Source organism: Pteropus alecto, unplaced genomic scaffold (genome assembly GCF_000325575.1).
Source record: "Pteropus alecto unplaced genomic scaffold, ASM32557v1 scaffold23, whole genome shotgun sequence".
NCBI classification, from domain to species: Eukaryota; Metazoa; Chordata; class Mammalia; order Chiroptera; family Pteropodidae; genus Pteropus; species Pteropus alecto.
Window position 1 is genome coordinate 6578561 of NW_006435837.1, and position 17243 is coordinate 6595803.

The 17243-nt window shown below is 34.3% G+C and overlaps 1 protein-coding gene across 6 annotated transcripts in view; it reads left to right on the forward strand.

The window, feature by feature from the left end:
• The window catches only part of AP1S2 (adaptor related protein complex 1 subunit sigma 2), a 26036-nt gene extending 9500 nt beyond the window's left edge, over nucleotides 1-16536 (forward strand). The window contains exons 5-7 of one of the 6 annotated variants that reach the window (XR_003046217.1): nucleotides 3850-3944; nucleotides 14246-14254; nucleotides 15033-16536. Coding sequence is in view for 5 of the 6 variants with exons in the window: in XM_015589157.2 (XP_015444643.1) it covers nucleotides 14246-14254; nucleotides 15033-15080 (57 nt within the window). In the remaining variant the exon portion in view is untranslated. Of the gene's footprint in view, nucleotides 1-3849; nucleotides 7641-9667; nucleotides 12556-14245; nucleotides 14255-15032 lie in introns of those variants that run through there. The other 5 variants (XM_015589157.2, XM_025046637.1, XM_006911642.3 and 2 more) reach the window with 5 other exon arrangements.
• Nucleotides 16537-17243: the final 707 nt, after the last annotated feature.

Below are 17243 nucleotides of genomic sequence, written 5' to 3' on the forward strand. Positions count from 1 at the left end.
TATATATAATTGAACTCTAGTTTTGTGTTAGGAAAACTAAAAAGTATTTGTACTTATCTTAGCTCTTCTTAGATAGCAAACCATGTTCTGTCCAGTGACTACATTCTTATCTTGCCTTGATAATCACCAGAGCCATCAATAAACCTCCTTCCCTTTCTAATTTCTATATTTCTGGGTTAATTGTATCTCTGATGCTTCTATACCTTTAATTTCTGAAGTTTAAAATTTCTTAGCTAAGGCTCCCTTTTTCTGAAAACTTAATGATAACCTTAATTCAGGTACCAAGTTGAATTATGCTTTAGCAATAATTGTGGCTTTAATCAAACAGAAAGTTTATAGCATGAGAAGAATGGAGTAGTCAATATGAAAAATATAGTATGTTTTCATTAAGGTAATTGACTCTTATTAAAGAAAGCTTTATCTTTTTCTGTTTTGTTTATTTGTTGTGTTTAAAGCCTTTTTTTTTTTTTTTAGCATTTCTGTTATAACAGAAATGTGAACTAAGAGAAGAAAAGTAGATCTTTTTCTCCTTTATAACTTAATTGTTGGCCTCTTCAGGGAGAGGGGGGGCTCTTCAGAATCCCTCTGCTTCAGTCACTGCCTGGGACAGTTGTGGGGATTGTTCATTTGAGATGACATCATCTGGGACATACAGACATATTAAATATGAGACAATGCATTGTACATTTAATGGTCTTGAATTACCAAGACAGTGGTTAAGGTTCTTACAAAAGTGAAAGATTTTGTTGGCTGCCCTGATTCCATTTACTGTTCAGTAGTGAGATGAGCACAGCCCCTTTTCCATGTGTGTACAGTTAGCCGTGGTTGTTTATTGATTGCACACATGTCACGGGAGAATTTTTTTAACATCAGGTATGTTAACTACAAGCTCATAGTCTACTCTTACAAAATTGATTTTAAAGCGAGCACCTCCTTGGTTTGCTGTTTACTAATCAGACTTTTCTAAAAATTAGGTCAAAACCGGGATCAGGAATTGGGAATTTTTCATATTTGTCACTTCCCTTCATCAGTTTTATATTTCATTATTGTGGACTATTCTGTAAGATCCCGGTATTTCCTCCAAGTTGTTCATCATTTCTTGATTAAAGTTACTGACTGAAGTTCAGCTTTTAATTTTAATGTTTTTTTCTGGAGAGTACTGATATCTCCTTGTGTCTGGATTGTCTTTTAAACTCTACTGGGAGATTGCTGGACTTGACAATATGACAGATATGCTAAGTTTACTTTGTGGCATATATTGTATTTAATGTACTAGGAGGTAAAAAAGTTAGGTAAAAAAGGTCCACATTTATTTGCGTGTGGAGGGGAGTATATCTCCCCTATTGAAGTTTTTAATAGTAAGTAATGTCTCCCTTTTTAAAGTAGTATTTTTATATCTTTAATTGGGGAAAGTAGAAATGGAGAGAGGATCACAGGATGTCTATGGTCCCATGTAAAATTCTCCCGTCTCACACTAGTTAAAAAAATTGACTGCTGTTAATTAGTTCCTAGTCTTTAGAAGAGAGCTTTGGCACTATCTCTCATCTGCTACTACCTTTACATTGTTTTGTACATAAACCAAAGTGATAGTACATTAAGACATTTTCTATTCAGTGGTATGAACGAACAATTTTTCATATCATTTAGCCATTCAGGTCTTGAGAAGGCAGAAGGTGGCTAGTCCATTCTGAATTTCGAATGAGTTATAATACATTGCAGGTTAAGGCCTTTATGAAGCCAAGCTACAGTCCGTATGGGATAGTAAGGCTTCATGTTAACAGGGTAACTTGTTACTCAGGTTATTCACCAACATACTGTCGTAAGAAATCTAGGGATGACAAGGTGCTTGTTTCCTAAAATGGATTCATTCATATGTTGATATGTGTTTACATCTCTGGGGGAATATTTAAATATTTTGTTCATATAATAGATGGTGTAATAAGATGAGAGAAAGCATTCTGCAAGCAGCTAAAAAAAAGTTTTTGTTGGACACCATGACAACAAAAAACTTTGATGATAGCTAATGCTCATTGAGCACTTAGATATGAGGCATCCTGTGCTAATCCTCAGGATGCCCTAAGAGTCAGGAGAGCCTGTTTAACAAATGAAGTAGGGGCTCGGTGAGGTTCCAGTGACTGGTCCTAGGTAGCATTTGGCAAAACCAGGATTCCAGACCCAGATCGAGACTCCAGAGCTGTGTAAAATCTTAACTGCTGTGCTCTGTCGTATATTGTCTTGGTATGTATATTTTAAACATTCTGTTTTAGATACGAGCTTTTGTGTTTCTCAGTAATATAGTAAGAAAATTCATCATTCTCCTGGAGGTTTTCCTGCATTGAACAATGTAGTTTCCTAAGGCTGATGCCATCTTTATTTTTTTAACTGGAAATTTTCATTGTCCAAATTATCAGTAGTTGGAATTTTAAAGTTGGTTATATAGATATATTTTAAAATCCAGTTCTCGTTGGATTTATCAAAACACCTGGCTCTATAGTAGCTTTTTTGGTCTTATAATTCGGGATATAGGATTCACTCAGTCTGTGTCACAAAATTATTTTGCTCACAAAATTTTAAGTATAGCTGTAAAAATGCTTATCTAAATGCAACCTTAAATTTGTGAAAGTCCTAATTATTTGATTTTTATCTAGTTTTTCAAGTACAGTTGCCCCTTGAACAACATGGTTTTGAACTGTGCACATCTACTTACACTCGGATTTTTACAGTAAATGCCCATATTTTTTTCGATCTGCTGTTGTTGGAAGTCAGTGCATGCGGAGGGCTGACTGTACGAATTAATCTACACTGTTTTATATAGAGAACTTGAGCATTCTCGAATTTTGGTATCTGCAAGGGGTCTTGGAACCAATCCCTTGAGGATACTGAGGGACAAATTAAATTTTGAGGGGGTCAGAAGTTATACTTGGTTTTTCAACTGCACGGTGTCAGTACCCCACACTGTGTTGTTCAAGGGTTAAGTGTACTGTGATTTTTCTATTTGGTTTCAGGTCTTTTACTTGAATTAATTATTTCTAAATACCAAAGATGGCTTTGAATTTATAATGAAAATATCTGTTGGCTTAAAGATATATGCAAATCACAAAATGATTTTGATTTTAGTCCTTTTTATATTTGTGAAATACACATTTTTACCTTTAAGAATTTTCTTAAGAAAAATTTCTTTAAAATTTGCCTTTTAATCAAGTTGTATAAACATCATGTAATTTGTTTAGGTAGTCCTTCATTTTATAGGCAAACAGGGCAGACAATGGATAAAGTAGATTTTTTATTAGCATATTATAGTTAGTAAAAGGACTGTAACATAAATGTATACCTGAATAATAATTGCTAAAATATCAGACATTGTGATTAAATAGCAAAGATATCTTTTTTATTTTATTTAATGCTTTGGTAAACCAGGGTTTCAGTTTTGACATTTCTAGACCGAAATCAAATTCCTTTTGGTATTTGGTTGTTTGAATATATAATTAGATTTGGGGGTAAAAAAGCCCAGAAAAATTGGTCCATTATCCAATCTTTAATGTTTGACGGTTGGAATTTAAAACATGTTTCCTTAACATGCCACTGGTACTTAACTTGATTCTTAAATTATTAAAGTGCAACATGCTGAGATTACTAAATTGACATTCATAGCGGTACTCGGAACATTTTCCCCCACCACCAATTAAATACCTATTTTAAGTTAGATTTTTTAGGGGGGAGGGTATGACAGGGAGTGGTACAGTTGGATTTATTTTATAAACATACATACAATGACAAAGGAAATGTAGAGTTCATTTTCTTTGTAAAGTCAGGCAATTAACAGTTTTTCTCTGCTCCTTAATTTTATAGAGCCAGAATGAAGAATGGGGAGGTTTGTCTGAGGATATCTTATGATAAAGAGCCATCTAAGGCTTTAGTCCCTTTGACCCCCAACTTATTTATTGGTAACTACTAAATTTACCATTTTTGTGGCATGGATAAAATGGACTGTTGCACGTGAGATGATAGCAAGTCCTTGCTTGATCCATGGAGATCAAATAGTTAAATACTGGGCTTTAACCCTCAGCAGTAGGTGCATGATGGTGTTGATCGATGCTTTGAGATGTGTCAACCTTTCTTTTATACTAACTACTAACAGCATCATTTTTGAAATTTGTTGGGGGTTTCCTTTTGAGCTTTGTTTGCTGTTGGTATTGTTTCTCACTAAAGTAACCTGAGAAATGAAAAATAAATGAAGTACCAATAGCAAGCGTTACACTCATGAATTTGCTTCTACTTGGAGATGATCCACTTTATGAACAATTTTACTGGATTTGCAGTTGTTGATCTGCCTCGTCTAGAAAGTGGTGGTGCTCTTTGAAGAATTAGTGCTTCTAAAATTGATTTGTTTTAGTGCTGGGATTGCATGATATATCTTAATACTATGCAACATCTTTGTGGAATTATTAATTTATAAGTCTGTTGGACTGCATAAAAATGGAAAGGTAAGACTCGAGAAAAGGTGAATAAATCTTTTGTAACTTAAAATTATTTTAAGTAAATAAATACTTGAAGTATTTAATGCCTTTTAATATGAAGTTTTGGGGATTTTTTAAATTAAAATCTTGCCAATTTAGAATACTTAGGCATGGTAGTCAAACTGAAGAATTACTTACATTGTTTTAAAACAGATGCTTTCAAATATATACAATAGTATTATTTAACAGGAAAAAGCATTTTGAAATAAGCCCTCTTAGACAAATTCCTGTAATTCCTTTGTAATTACCAGTGTTTATGTTAAAAACCTTTAAGCCTAAATCTTTTTCTTTTAAATTGGGTTAAAAGTTGACAAGGCTGTAGTCTTTTATGCCGGCATATTTTCATTTTTTATAGTTAAGCTTGATTGGGGTCTGCTAGAACAAATTTTGGGTAAGTGAGGTTTAGTTACATTAATGCTCAAAATGGTAAATACAGAAAGGAGGATACAGAAAAAAAACAGAAGAGAGAACAAATCTTGCCTTTCACTTTACTTTTAATAAGAAACAGGGCAATATCTTTGGTCACTGGTTTTCAGGTTGTAATCATTTTGCTGTATATTTATGTGTTTTTTTGAGCTGTTTTTATTTGTCTGATTTTCAGAATTTGGAGAATTCCCTCCTGCTGTTTGATTTTAACTCATTTTAAACCATCTCTTGCTACTCTGGGCTATTTGTAATAATGAAAAGTTGGAATAACTTAAAATAGTAACTGTAAATCTGATTTTCAAAAGTATTTGACAAAAACCCACAGAAATAAATACATTTTTATATCACAATAGTTACATTCACATAAACCAAAAACATTTTTGTTAAGTAATACTCTTACTTATTTTTGCAATCTCACATTTTGTTCTGTTCCACTTTTCAATGCTCATTACTAAATTGATTGCATGAGCCCTAGGATTAGGACCTGCAGAGAGCATATTACTAGCTGTCAGTGATTTTTTTTTTCTTTAAAATGTACTTTATGAAAAATTTCAGGATTTGAGTTCTTTTTTCTCTATGGACACATTATTTTCTTTTATTGTGTCCTCTGTTGCCTTTTTTTTTTTTTAAATAAAAATTCCAGTTATAGAAACATTAACAAATACAGGCAAAGCACAGTAGAACATAATCTTACGCACCAACCAGAGACAATTAGATTAACTCAGTGGTTTCCAACTGGGGTCGGGGAGTATTTGTGCCTCTCCAGGGGACATTGGGAATGTTTGGACACAGTTTTGATTATCACAGCTGGCGGGGTGGAGCTACTGGTATCTAGTAGGTTAAGACCACCAAAGATGCCGCTAAACATCCAACAGTGACCAGGACATCCCTCCCAGAACAAGGAATGATCCTGCCTCAAGTGTCAGTAGTGCTGAGGTAGAGCAATCTTGGTGTAAGTTAACATGGAATATGTAAAGATTCCATTTATAGATTTCATTTACATTAAAGATTGCTACATCTTTTTAATGTAATATATAGTCTGGAGTATAAAATGGCTAGCTGAAATGAATCAAAGGTAGGAGGGGAAAAAAGAGAAAAAAAGAATTATGAAAGGAGGGTAAATGTGCTTGAGAGCACGTAAATAGCCGTAAAAATCACCTCTGATTCACCGAAATTTTACTCAGTAACCAGTGCCTGGGGAGATAATCTATGGTTGACTTTAGCACCTAACCCACAGCAAAGCTTTTGGGATGTCACTATGTAATTTAATTTCCTCAATTACGGAATCTGTTAATGTCTGTTAAGGTAATTGAGTTTTTACCCGGAAACAATTGAATATATCCTGCAGGCAGTTAGAAAACTTTTGAATTTTCTGCTCATTTCCCCATCCACCTTAGAGATTTGGTAATTTCTTAAAGGAGGACTAGTTTAAATGACCAGAATTTTGCATATATAGACTTTTATTGCATATAGACTTGGAGGAGGGGGGAGGTTCTACCCAATTAGCCATAAATAATTTACTTAGTAAAGATATTTAGAGTTCGAATATTTGAAATTCAGTGATTCCAAGAAATCTTTTATGTTTGGAAAATCCTGATTAAATTTAGGGCATTTCAAGTTATAATCCAAATAGAATATCAAGGCAAATATTATGCAATGACCCTAAAGTATGCTTAAAACTTTCTTTACAGTCTAAAAGTTACATTTGCTAATTATTCTGCTTTTTTAATTTAAAAAGTACAATTAACTGCCAGAGAAAGTAATTTATCACTAATGGGTTTTTAGAACAGGGTTTATTAAGATGTGGTTAAGTTATCCCCATCATTTTAAGACAAATTTATAAAACAAATATAATAGAAGTATCAGTAGCACAATTTAGTAGATGCGAGTAAATAATTCACAGATGAAAAAAGAAACAAATAGTTCTTTTACCAAGAGTGTAAATTAAAATATCGATTAGACCTTTTGGTTTGTTTTTTGGATTGGCAAAGATGAGAGTGACCCTCTTGTTTGCTACTGTGAGCACTTGTATTCCGTTTTGGAGGATTACTTTGGTGATATCTATTAATGGTTAAATATGTACACCTTTGACCCATGAGTTGCACTTCAAGGAGTTTTATGCAACAAAAATATACAAATTCACCAAGGCACATGCTCAGTATAATATCAAGCCATTGGAATGTACACAAACATCTGTCAATGGGAAATAGGTTAAGGAAATTACAGTATGGCCGTGCATGAAACTGTTACCTATAAAAGAAATGAGATTGATTTCTGTGTAATGATATAGAGAAGATACTCCAGGTATATCAAGTGAGAAAAGATTTTAGAGCAGCACAGTAACTTAATGGTATTACCTCCGAAAAATGTCTGAGTACCCCTCTTTTTCAGAAGTGTAAAACAAACACGTATTTTATAAGTATTTTTATGTAGAGTTCTTAATTTGTAATTTTTTAAAAGAATGACGAAGTGCTGCTGTGTGAATGGAGGAGTATACATTGTGTTGCTCAGTTAGGCAAAACTAGAATAGAATTTGCTAAGAAAGTTTCAGTCCATAAAGTGAAGCACTTGTGTGCTCCTATTTTAGATACTAACCTTCTGGAGCAACCATATTGCTATTGCCGCTCATTGCTAACTTAATGTTAAAAAAAAAAAAAATCACTTAGCTTTCCTAGTTCCTCACAATTTCTTGTGAAATAAGAGTGACACCCTATCATCTAAAAGTTACCTTATAAAGTGCTTTCAGTTCTTTTCTTTGTATTCATTGCTAAAACTAGGTCTTTGTTAGTTTGGATAATCTCTGGCTCTTTGGTCTTCAGCACAAGGAATATGGTTCTGGAGTTGACAGTAAGGACTTTGCCAGAGAATTTAGTGAGGAGCAGTCAAAAGGACCACTGTATTCTAGAACGTGAAGGACAAAAGACACTACTTCATAGTGCAAGGAATAAATGAAGCCCCTTTACAAGAAAAACTGGAGTAGAGCTCTAACTTCAACTTACACTTATATATTTATTTTTCATTAAATGTAAATTATTTTCTCTGACTACATTGTGTACTAGAAAATCAGACTAGGTTCTCAGTTTTGGATCTAATACCACTAGTTTACTTAAGCATTTCTCATCTCAAGACTAAATTAGCCTTCAGGTAATTGCTAGCTTACCAATTTCCATTAGTTTTCTCAGGTCGCTTTACTTTGAGTCATCAGCCTAGTATGGTGAATGTCTGGGAATTTTTAAGGTAATGGGGTTTGTCTTAGGAACGAACATAGGTGGTTTTGAGAACAGGTGTAACTTAATTTTTCTCTGCTGTTTGTTATCCTACATTTCCCACTATATCTGGTCCTTTTTGTGGTGGGGTGGGGGAGATTATTCTTAGTATGGAGGAAAGTCGAACATGCATGTATATTGAGAAGGAGCTAATGCAGACAGTGATGGAAAATAGGAATAGAGTAGAGAGAAAAAGTCAATTGGGAGAGTCTGAATGGAATAAAGCATTGTCTTGGAGATAATGAGGTAAAGCGGTAGATTTTTTTCCTCGTTAGTTGGGTGAGCGAAATTGAGAATGTTGTCATTTCTTGGCTTTGAAAAGCTCTAGTGGAGAGCTGCTGGGAAAAAGAGAGGAAGCAGAAAACTTGAAAATGTTAAGGGTTTGGAATAGACTTAATGGGGAGCAAATCAGTGATGAGCAAAAGGATTGGCCAGGATTGAAGGCCCATTTCGGATAGAAAATAATGCCTAATCTTTATTCAAAAAATAGATCTCCAAAGAATCTGTACTAAGGGCAGCTTGTGGTTTGTATTTGTGTAACACAACTGGATTAAACTTTTTTTTTCCCCCCTATTTTCATTCTGGTTTTATTCCCACATAATCTAAATCACTGACGTTTTAGTGTATTAAGAAACTCAGCTTGCTGGGTAGAAGGTAGTAGGTCTAGTTCTGCACAGGGCCCCTTGTGTGTTATGACAGACTTTACTCTCACCCTCTCCTATTCTTAATATAATTATTCCATGACCCATACAATGTACTGGTGGTACGAGGACCCGGAATACTGGAGTTATATTTAATCCATCATAATAGTTTCTTTGTATATAAGAAAAAAATAACTTGGTTAATTATGGGCATTATCTATCATTTAGTTAAAAATCAACCTTAAATGTTAAGTGGTCATTAAGGCATTTATTTATAGCATAACTTTTTCAGACCCTAACAGTCAAAACTGAGAAGTTATTTAAAACATGTTATAGCAACTTAGTGGTAAAAGAATATTTATTTTTGTGCATTTTACGTTTTCTTTTCTTCTCGAACGATGTTTTCCCAATAAAGAGGGTTTTCTCCCTATGAAGATTATTCTTCACAATTGATGAATGCTAATTTCTTAAGTACAGTAATCTGGATCATTGGCTATAAAGAATAGTTTGGTTTTTCATCAACCCTTTCCTTTCCTAAATGTAGTAAAAGGTCTTTCACCTTTGAGAAGTTTTCCTAAAGAATTACTTGTTCATTGTAACTCTCCTCTGGGGAGGAATGGCTGTGTACTCAGCCCTATATGGGGAACTACTTTTTCTTTTAATGGACATAAGCTCTCCATGGTTGGTTTTTACATGGTGTGCTATAAATTTCAGAGAGAAAAAAGATTAAAAGCTATAATATAAAGACTCAAAGAATTGGTATTATTTAGATGAAAGGTATTTTGACAGACTTAAACTTTTCTTATTCTTTCTCCAGAAAACAGAGAATGCATATCCCAGCAAGAGTTTCATTGGGTGTAAGAAAGCATACTAGAATACGTGCTGGAGTACTGACATGCAACAAAATGTAGTAGGATATATAACTCAGTTCGCAACTATAATTTTGTCAAGTTTGTAATTTATATTTTAGCGTTATCTGAAGTTTCATTACATTAAATCCCAAAGAATAGTCCCAATTATTTCATTTAACTGATATTTTCTTATGGAAGTTTGCTCTCGTAATGATCCATCATTTATTTTTTTACATAGAGAATATTGAAAGAGGTTCATTGACAAAAAAGTATTATTAAATACTGTGACTCACTAATGCCATTGATACAGATATAGAATTCCCCTACAAAAACGAGAGCTTGTGTAAGAAAACGAACCATTTGGGCGTTCAATTTATTATTAATATTATTTTAACTTCTGCTTCATTCCACTATATTCTGAGTGGGGGAAAAAAGGCAATTATCTCTTTAAACTGTTTAAGAACTATCGAGGATTAAAGTTTAACTGGCTTTTCTCCTCAGATACTTTTATATTTAATGGTTATTATATAAGGGATGTTACATATTTTATTGGAATCGTTTACATGACTGTGTAGCCTACCATTTCAGTGTCAAGCTGAATAAATATTGAAATAAGGGTACTTTAAAAGCACTCAAATAACTGGTTTAAAACTTTTGAGTCACAAGCCTTTTGGTGGAGATGTAATCCCTTTTGTGAGAGTCTGAAGGGCTATGGGCCCGTTCCTCAGGAAAATGAGTACATAATTTTGCCTCTAGTTTCAGGGGGTTCTTGGAGTCCCTAGAAATCCATCTCTGGACACTTAACAAATCTGGAGAGTTCTTTAAAATCTATCTTAAGGATTATTTAAAAAGTAATATCCTTAGTCTCAGAGACATAGTCTTTGGATTTCTTTTTAAGCTTAAGTGAACAGTTTAAAAACTTTCATTGCTACTTACTAAATACTAAATAGGTGACTACTTTCCCCTTTTTCTTGGGATTTTCCTTTAGGATCTGTGAAAGAGTTTATGGTCACCTTAGGATGTAACGATTTTTCATTAAGGGATTAAATTCCTTTACTTCGTGTAGTAAAATCCTGATGAACTTGAACACTGGTGGGAGAAGGGAGCATTCTAGTTGAATTTTCAGTTAACTCTGTTGACCAGATGACGTGTATTATCAGTAAATACAGTGCTTTAAGATTCTGTAGGATGTAGGTCGTTTCGACGATCATTATACACAGTAAAGTTAATAAAAGTTGAATCTGAACTCCCGGTCAGTTCGGAAGTTAAATACTCAGCCATAAACCAAAGAACAAAAACAAAAATTTTAAGTTTCGTTTGTTTACTGTGCACTAAACATTCTAGAAATCTGATTGTCTATGTCAGCGTGTATACTGTGTGTAAGAACATGTGCATTTCTTTTGTAGCCACGTCATGAATATTTTAATGTCCCTGTGTACTAAATGACTCCTCATCGTGTGTGCAGAATTTCACAGAGGAAATAGAGAGCTGATATACTTATGAAAGAAAATATCCTCAGCTTGGTGACTATCTTGTGTAATAATAATAGAACATTTCAGAACCAATACCTTTTACAATTGTAATTTTTTTCCTGTTCCTATTCCTCTATTCTGTTTCATTTTCATTCTATATATGATCTTGATATAGCTTATTCCTGCTTGCAGCTGGTTTGATTTCTTCTTGAAAAAATATGACCTGTGAATGTTTTGAGTAATATTTCATCTTAAACACATCCATGTTATCATCTGCGCACCACCTGATAATCCTGTAAGAGGAAAACCTAGCAATTGTTACAGTGTTTACCAAAGAAAATACAGCTGAAATGCTAGGTCTAAATAAGCAGTGCGATAATATATAGTATAGTTTGATCTTCAGATGTTAAAGAAAAAAATAAAACTATATTTAGTGTGACTATATTACAGTCTATGTGAGCTAATGTGTTCTAATGTATCACATAAAAGTGTATTTTGGAATACAAGAAAGTAAGACCTGTACTGTTATATTTAAGGTAAAACATTCGGTTTTTAAGAAATTTGTAATGCCATATTTATTGAATTGCATTTGTGCTATATAATATCACATAATCCCTGTAAGAACTATCTAGAAAGCTATGTCAGAAAATCTCATCTGCAATATCTATTATTCAATAGTAACCCTTTCAAAGTATTAATACTGCATTTATATAGTAAGAGTTCTAATGCTTAGTTTAAATACTTATATTTTACTAGTTATGGTTTTATAATATATTGTCTTTTAAAATACTTAATGATTTGTTAACTATGGTTTTATATTTCTGAATTTAAAACCTTTAATATTGATCATTATTGTGTATACTTTTAATAAAACATGCAACATATATTATAAAAGGAAAAGATAATTCATTGTTTATATCTAGAGAGTTTAAAGCCTGAGTTAAGTAATCTGTCATTAAACAATAAATTCAAAAGATGGTCAAACTGGTTTACCACTGAAAGAAGACCTATAAAAATGTGTTAGGCAGGTATGCAGATCAGTTCTTCCATTCTTAACCATTCTTGCTGTACTGCATTACATTTGAAGCCCCTTGATGGGCTATCAAATGAGAAATGGTAGCATTGTACATTGAAAGCATTGGGAAACGTTGGTTTTTCATTTCCATTTTTTCCCTCCATGCCTCCCCCTGCCCTGCAATTTATTATCTGGTTTTAATGCTGCATAAATATGCATTGTCTCATGCCTGTTTGCTTTGGATGCAGTGTGCTGAGCTGTAACAAGATGTTGCTTCTTTTGTTACCTGTATACAGCTGCTTGCTTTAAATTAGTAAATTCTGAAACAGCTTTCCTTGCATGTCTAAAATAAAAATATTGCATGTACTTTGTCTCATGTGAATGACTTTTTTCTTCTCCATCCCTTTCGTTAATGTATTTTACATTTAGTTTTTCCAGGAAATTTTTTAAAATCATGGTCAAAAACACATAACAGTATTTACCAGCTTAACCATTTTTAAGTGTTCAGTTCAGTAGTCTACATTAAGCATCTTTACATTGTTACGCAACAGATAGGTCTCCAGAAATTTTTTCATCTTGCAAAACCGAAACTCCATACCCAATAAACAACTCCCCATTTCCCCTGCTCCTCAGCCCTTGGTAACCACCATTTTACTTTCTATGCTTCTGTGAATTTGACTCTTGTTAGTAATAGTTTTAAAATCTGGCTAATTTTGAGCTACAATTTTAGTGTGAACATGTGCAAATTACATTTTATATTATAAACGCAATTGGGAAAAAAAACCTAATGTGCTACTTGTACAAATCTCAAAGGAATAAAATGTGTAAACGATTCTTTGAAATTAGGCCTTTTAGAAAGGACAGATATTTTAAATAATGCATATTTGATTGGCAACATGGTTCTTTTCGAGAGATGCTATATAAGATTGCAGTCAGTGAGCACATCGGAGAAATCTGACCAGGGAATAGGGTGAGGGACATTTTTACACGGGTAAGCTAAGAATATTAGCTGTATAGAACTCGATGTAGGCATCCTTTTAATACATTAAAGGTTGTACGATATTTTATGGAAATGATTATTTCTAAGTGGCTTCATTTAATATGCATGTGATTCAGATGTCTTTCAGTACATTTAACGTTTAAGGCTAAACATGAGTGAAAGAGATTGGCTTACATCACTCTTGGGTTACATCATTTCCATTGGACTTTCTTTAAAAACTGCCATGAAAGCTGAGACACGCAAATAGATTGGTACTGGGAACTCTCATGTGCACATCACTCAGCTTCAACTAACCATCACTCGCTACTCCTGATCCTAACGTCATCGACCACCGCCACCCCATTTTGCCCCAGTATTTCAGAGCAAGCCCTAGACATCCTATCTTTTCACCTTTAACACTAAAGTATGTATCCCTAAGAGAGAGGTACCCCAGATTACCAGCAATTCCTAATACCTTCTTTTTGGATCAATTTTGCCTAATTGAAAAATGTATTTTTAAAATCAGTTTGTTAGAACCAGGTTCCAAACCAGGCTCACATCGTATCTGGTTGATGTTTCTTTATTTTTAACAGCTCTTTTCTCCCCCTTGCCATTGCCTTTTTTTTTTTTTTTTTGAGGTTCCATTTTGGCAAGAATACTTCATGAAAAATAACCTTTTTCACTCAAGCTGATTTTTACCCTTTTTTCATCAATACGGAAACATACTAAAAGGTCATCCATCATATGAACTTTATAGAGAGAGCTGGTTTATAGTACTTCATTTAGTACTAAATGCTAAATACATTCATTTGGATTTCAACTGTAACTCTTATCAGCTAACAGATTTTTGAGCACTTTCTGAGTCGGGCATTAAAAGCTTTATCTTCCTAATCTTTACATGTGAAGGTAAGTACTATGATCCTTGTTTTCCAAATAAGGAAACAGACCATAGAGTAAGTTATTTAAGATTATTCCATGTCATGCTTTACATACAATTAAACCTAATGTATGTATATTTTTTGTATTTATGGTTTAATATAATTTCCCTTTTCCTTGTTTTGTGCTGTACCACAATCAGGATGCAAAAGTAAGTAGTTATTGGATACTAAAAATGTTTTCCTCCATTAAAATATACTGTGCCTTATAATTACAAAATTGTTGCCATTAGTACCAGAAATTTGACCTACTTGGTCTTTTTTATTGTGATGTGCAAAATCGGCTACCATGGGAAATTTTTAAGTAATTTTTTTTCTAGATATCCCGCTTTGTCTTCCTTTGACGTTTAAAAATGAGTATTGGTTGTTACACAGGACTAAAATGCCTTTTGTCCCAGAGCATTATTTCTGTGTTTCCTCCACCGAAGCCATTGGTTGCCCTGGGGAGGTCTGGGGAGGTGAGTTTCTGAAGCTGCTGGAGACAGTTAACGTCAAAAACTGAGTAAAAACTCAGAGGAAGATATTTCTATAAATACATGTGATACCCCCCAAAAAGCATGGAAAACAAAATTATGTGGAGAATTGGGAGAACTCGGGGGTTTTCCTGCTTTTTGTTTAGGGGAGGTTTTGAATTTTAACACTAAGATAACTTACCTTTCCTGTAGATAATTCGGTAGTAATGCTTTCTCAAATTGCTAGTGGGTTTGGCTGCTTTTCGTGTTACAGCAACGATGCCCACCCAGCCCACTGGTAGGTAATCAATAGGTATTTAATGCATGCTGAAAATACCCTGTGGTCTCTTAGTAGTAGAATGTGCTCGTACCACTGAATGGCTTGTGTTTTCCAAATCTTGCTTGTCCTTCTGTGTCAGTTTCACATTCCGAAGCCACCCTGGATCTGCTTACCAGAGTCTCACATTTCCCTCCACAGGAAGCCGAAACCCCACGTAGTGTTCTTGAAGAAATTGGACTGACATAACTCTCCTCCCTTGTTGACGACTTCTTGTGGCATTTTCACACACTGTAGATGGTCACTGCCTTCATGTCCATGTTAGCTAATGGTGTAAGATGACGTCTTGTCAGTATTAATTACTGTTTTGCTCAGCTGCTTCATTCAGGCCTACACAATTTTTTTTAAAGGGAACTTTGGTTAATCAGTTGATGACTTAAGGGACTTAAATATGAATTAGAATCATGTAGAAAAAGGTACCTGGATATTTTAAGGTTTATAGATCTGTTTTAATATAATGTATGTATATGAAAATGACACAATCAGGCAATATACATTTATTATTATTTAGTCTTTGGCAAAGGAAACAAGAAACCGAAGACTAGTGTGCACTTCAGTATATATGAGAAGAAAGGGAATTGACAGATCACGTGTCAAATGAATGAAAATTTAACTGTTGAAACAAAAAGAAATTTATACCAAAGACCCTTATTGGAAACTACATACCTTAAAGGGAATGAATACACATATGACTAAATTGGAATTATGCTGTTTTACACTAAAAATAATTTCTTAGGCATTCCAAACCTGGGGTCAACGGAGATTGTTTCATAATCGTGAGCATGTTATTTTTAAGGTGAAGGAACATTTGATTCCTGAGATAAAACTCTTTGTGGCCATAATCATCTAGTCACTTAGTTGGATTGTTTCTGATGTCCCCAAATCAAATGGAAATGTTGACTTCCCAGGACGTCTTCATGACAGCGTCTGACTAAAACGTGTTCCTCTCTTCACCAAGTGTTGGCTAAGCCGTTTAAAGCACGAATATTCCTTCTGGGATGCTTGTTACAGCCAAATTTATTTTGCTCTCCCCTGTGGCTGCCCTCCACTTAGAAGTGCTACAAACCTTAGGGCAGCTTCCTGCTCTTCCACGGCACTGCCTAGTTATGAGAGATCTTATAAAAATAAAAACAAACACCACCTTCCATGTAAAAGTGCTAGCTGAATGAAGTAAAATGGCATCAGTGGGCCCTGTATTTTTAAAAGCTGTTTCAACGTCACTTTTATACATACTTCTACATATATGTCTTCACAGTTTACACTTTCATTTGTATCTGCTGGGCTGGATTAAGCTTTGTTGTGATTGTGACCAATATTCAGGCCACGTGTGCAGTCTTATCGCATTGCCAATTAACTGTAATAAATGCTCACCGTACACCACTGTAATGTGTTTCTCTCTTTCCAAAAGTTTGTCAAACTATGGAGGGCTGCTGAAGGAAAAATTTTTAAGGTTTTTTTTTTCAGTAAAATGTTGAAAATTCACCTCCATTTGAATGTGGTTGTTAAAAGCACACACAACATAAATGGCAGAAGATTTAAGGAGTCTTCATATATTTCAAGCCCATTACAAAAATAATGTGGGTTCCATGCTACCAAGAGCTTATCCACACATTTTCAATCAATAAATGCCGCTTAAAAACCTTGATGCACTTGACTTCTACTTTCCGAATGAGCAACTCAGATTACTCCAGGTAATCAAAGGTATTACGCATCACCTGCAAACCTCCCCCACAACCCCCCATGAACTGGAAGGAGCTAGCACACTCACCAAAGCGACTGATATGTGCCAACTACTGCCTCATGTAAGCAGCAAATCAAAGCTTAGTTACGGGACCTATTAACTGCAGATGGGAAATGTTACATACTAAAACGATATTTAAGAACGAGGCAACACCTATCATCAAATTAAGTTGCTAGCTAGTCTGCTAAGAAAAAAGTTACTTGTTGACTTAAAGAGCCTCCAACACACTGCTATTGACTCACCGAACAGGACTATGGGCTGCTGCTTGCAATGTAGACATGGAATTTTTAAATCATAAATAGAAACACATTAATAAATTTAAGTTCAAGATGGATGTTTATCAGGATAATGAACCAAAGCTGCTCTTCCCCTCCCCTCCATACCATCCTGCCTGTTAACACTTGGGAAAGTCATTAACATCTCATCATTATCTTGAGCACAAGCTGGTGTTTATCCTCCATTATTTTTTCTCTCAATGATCTATTAAAGACTCCTCAGCTTTGAATACCACATTTAATTGTATCTTGGCTGTATTTAGGAAAGTATTGAAAAACATTGAATTTAGTAATAAGTATTCAGCATTAGTGAATCTGGTAGATAATTACAGAAAA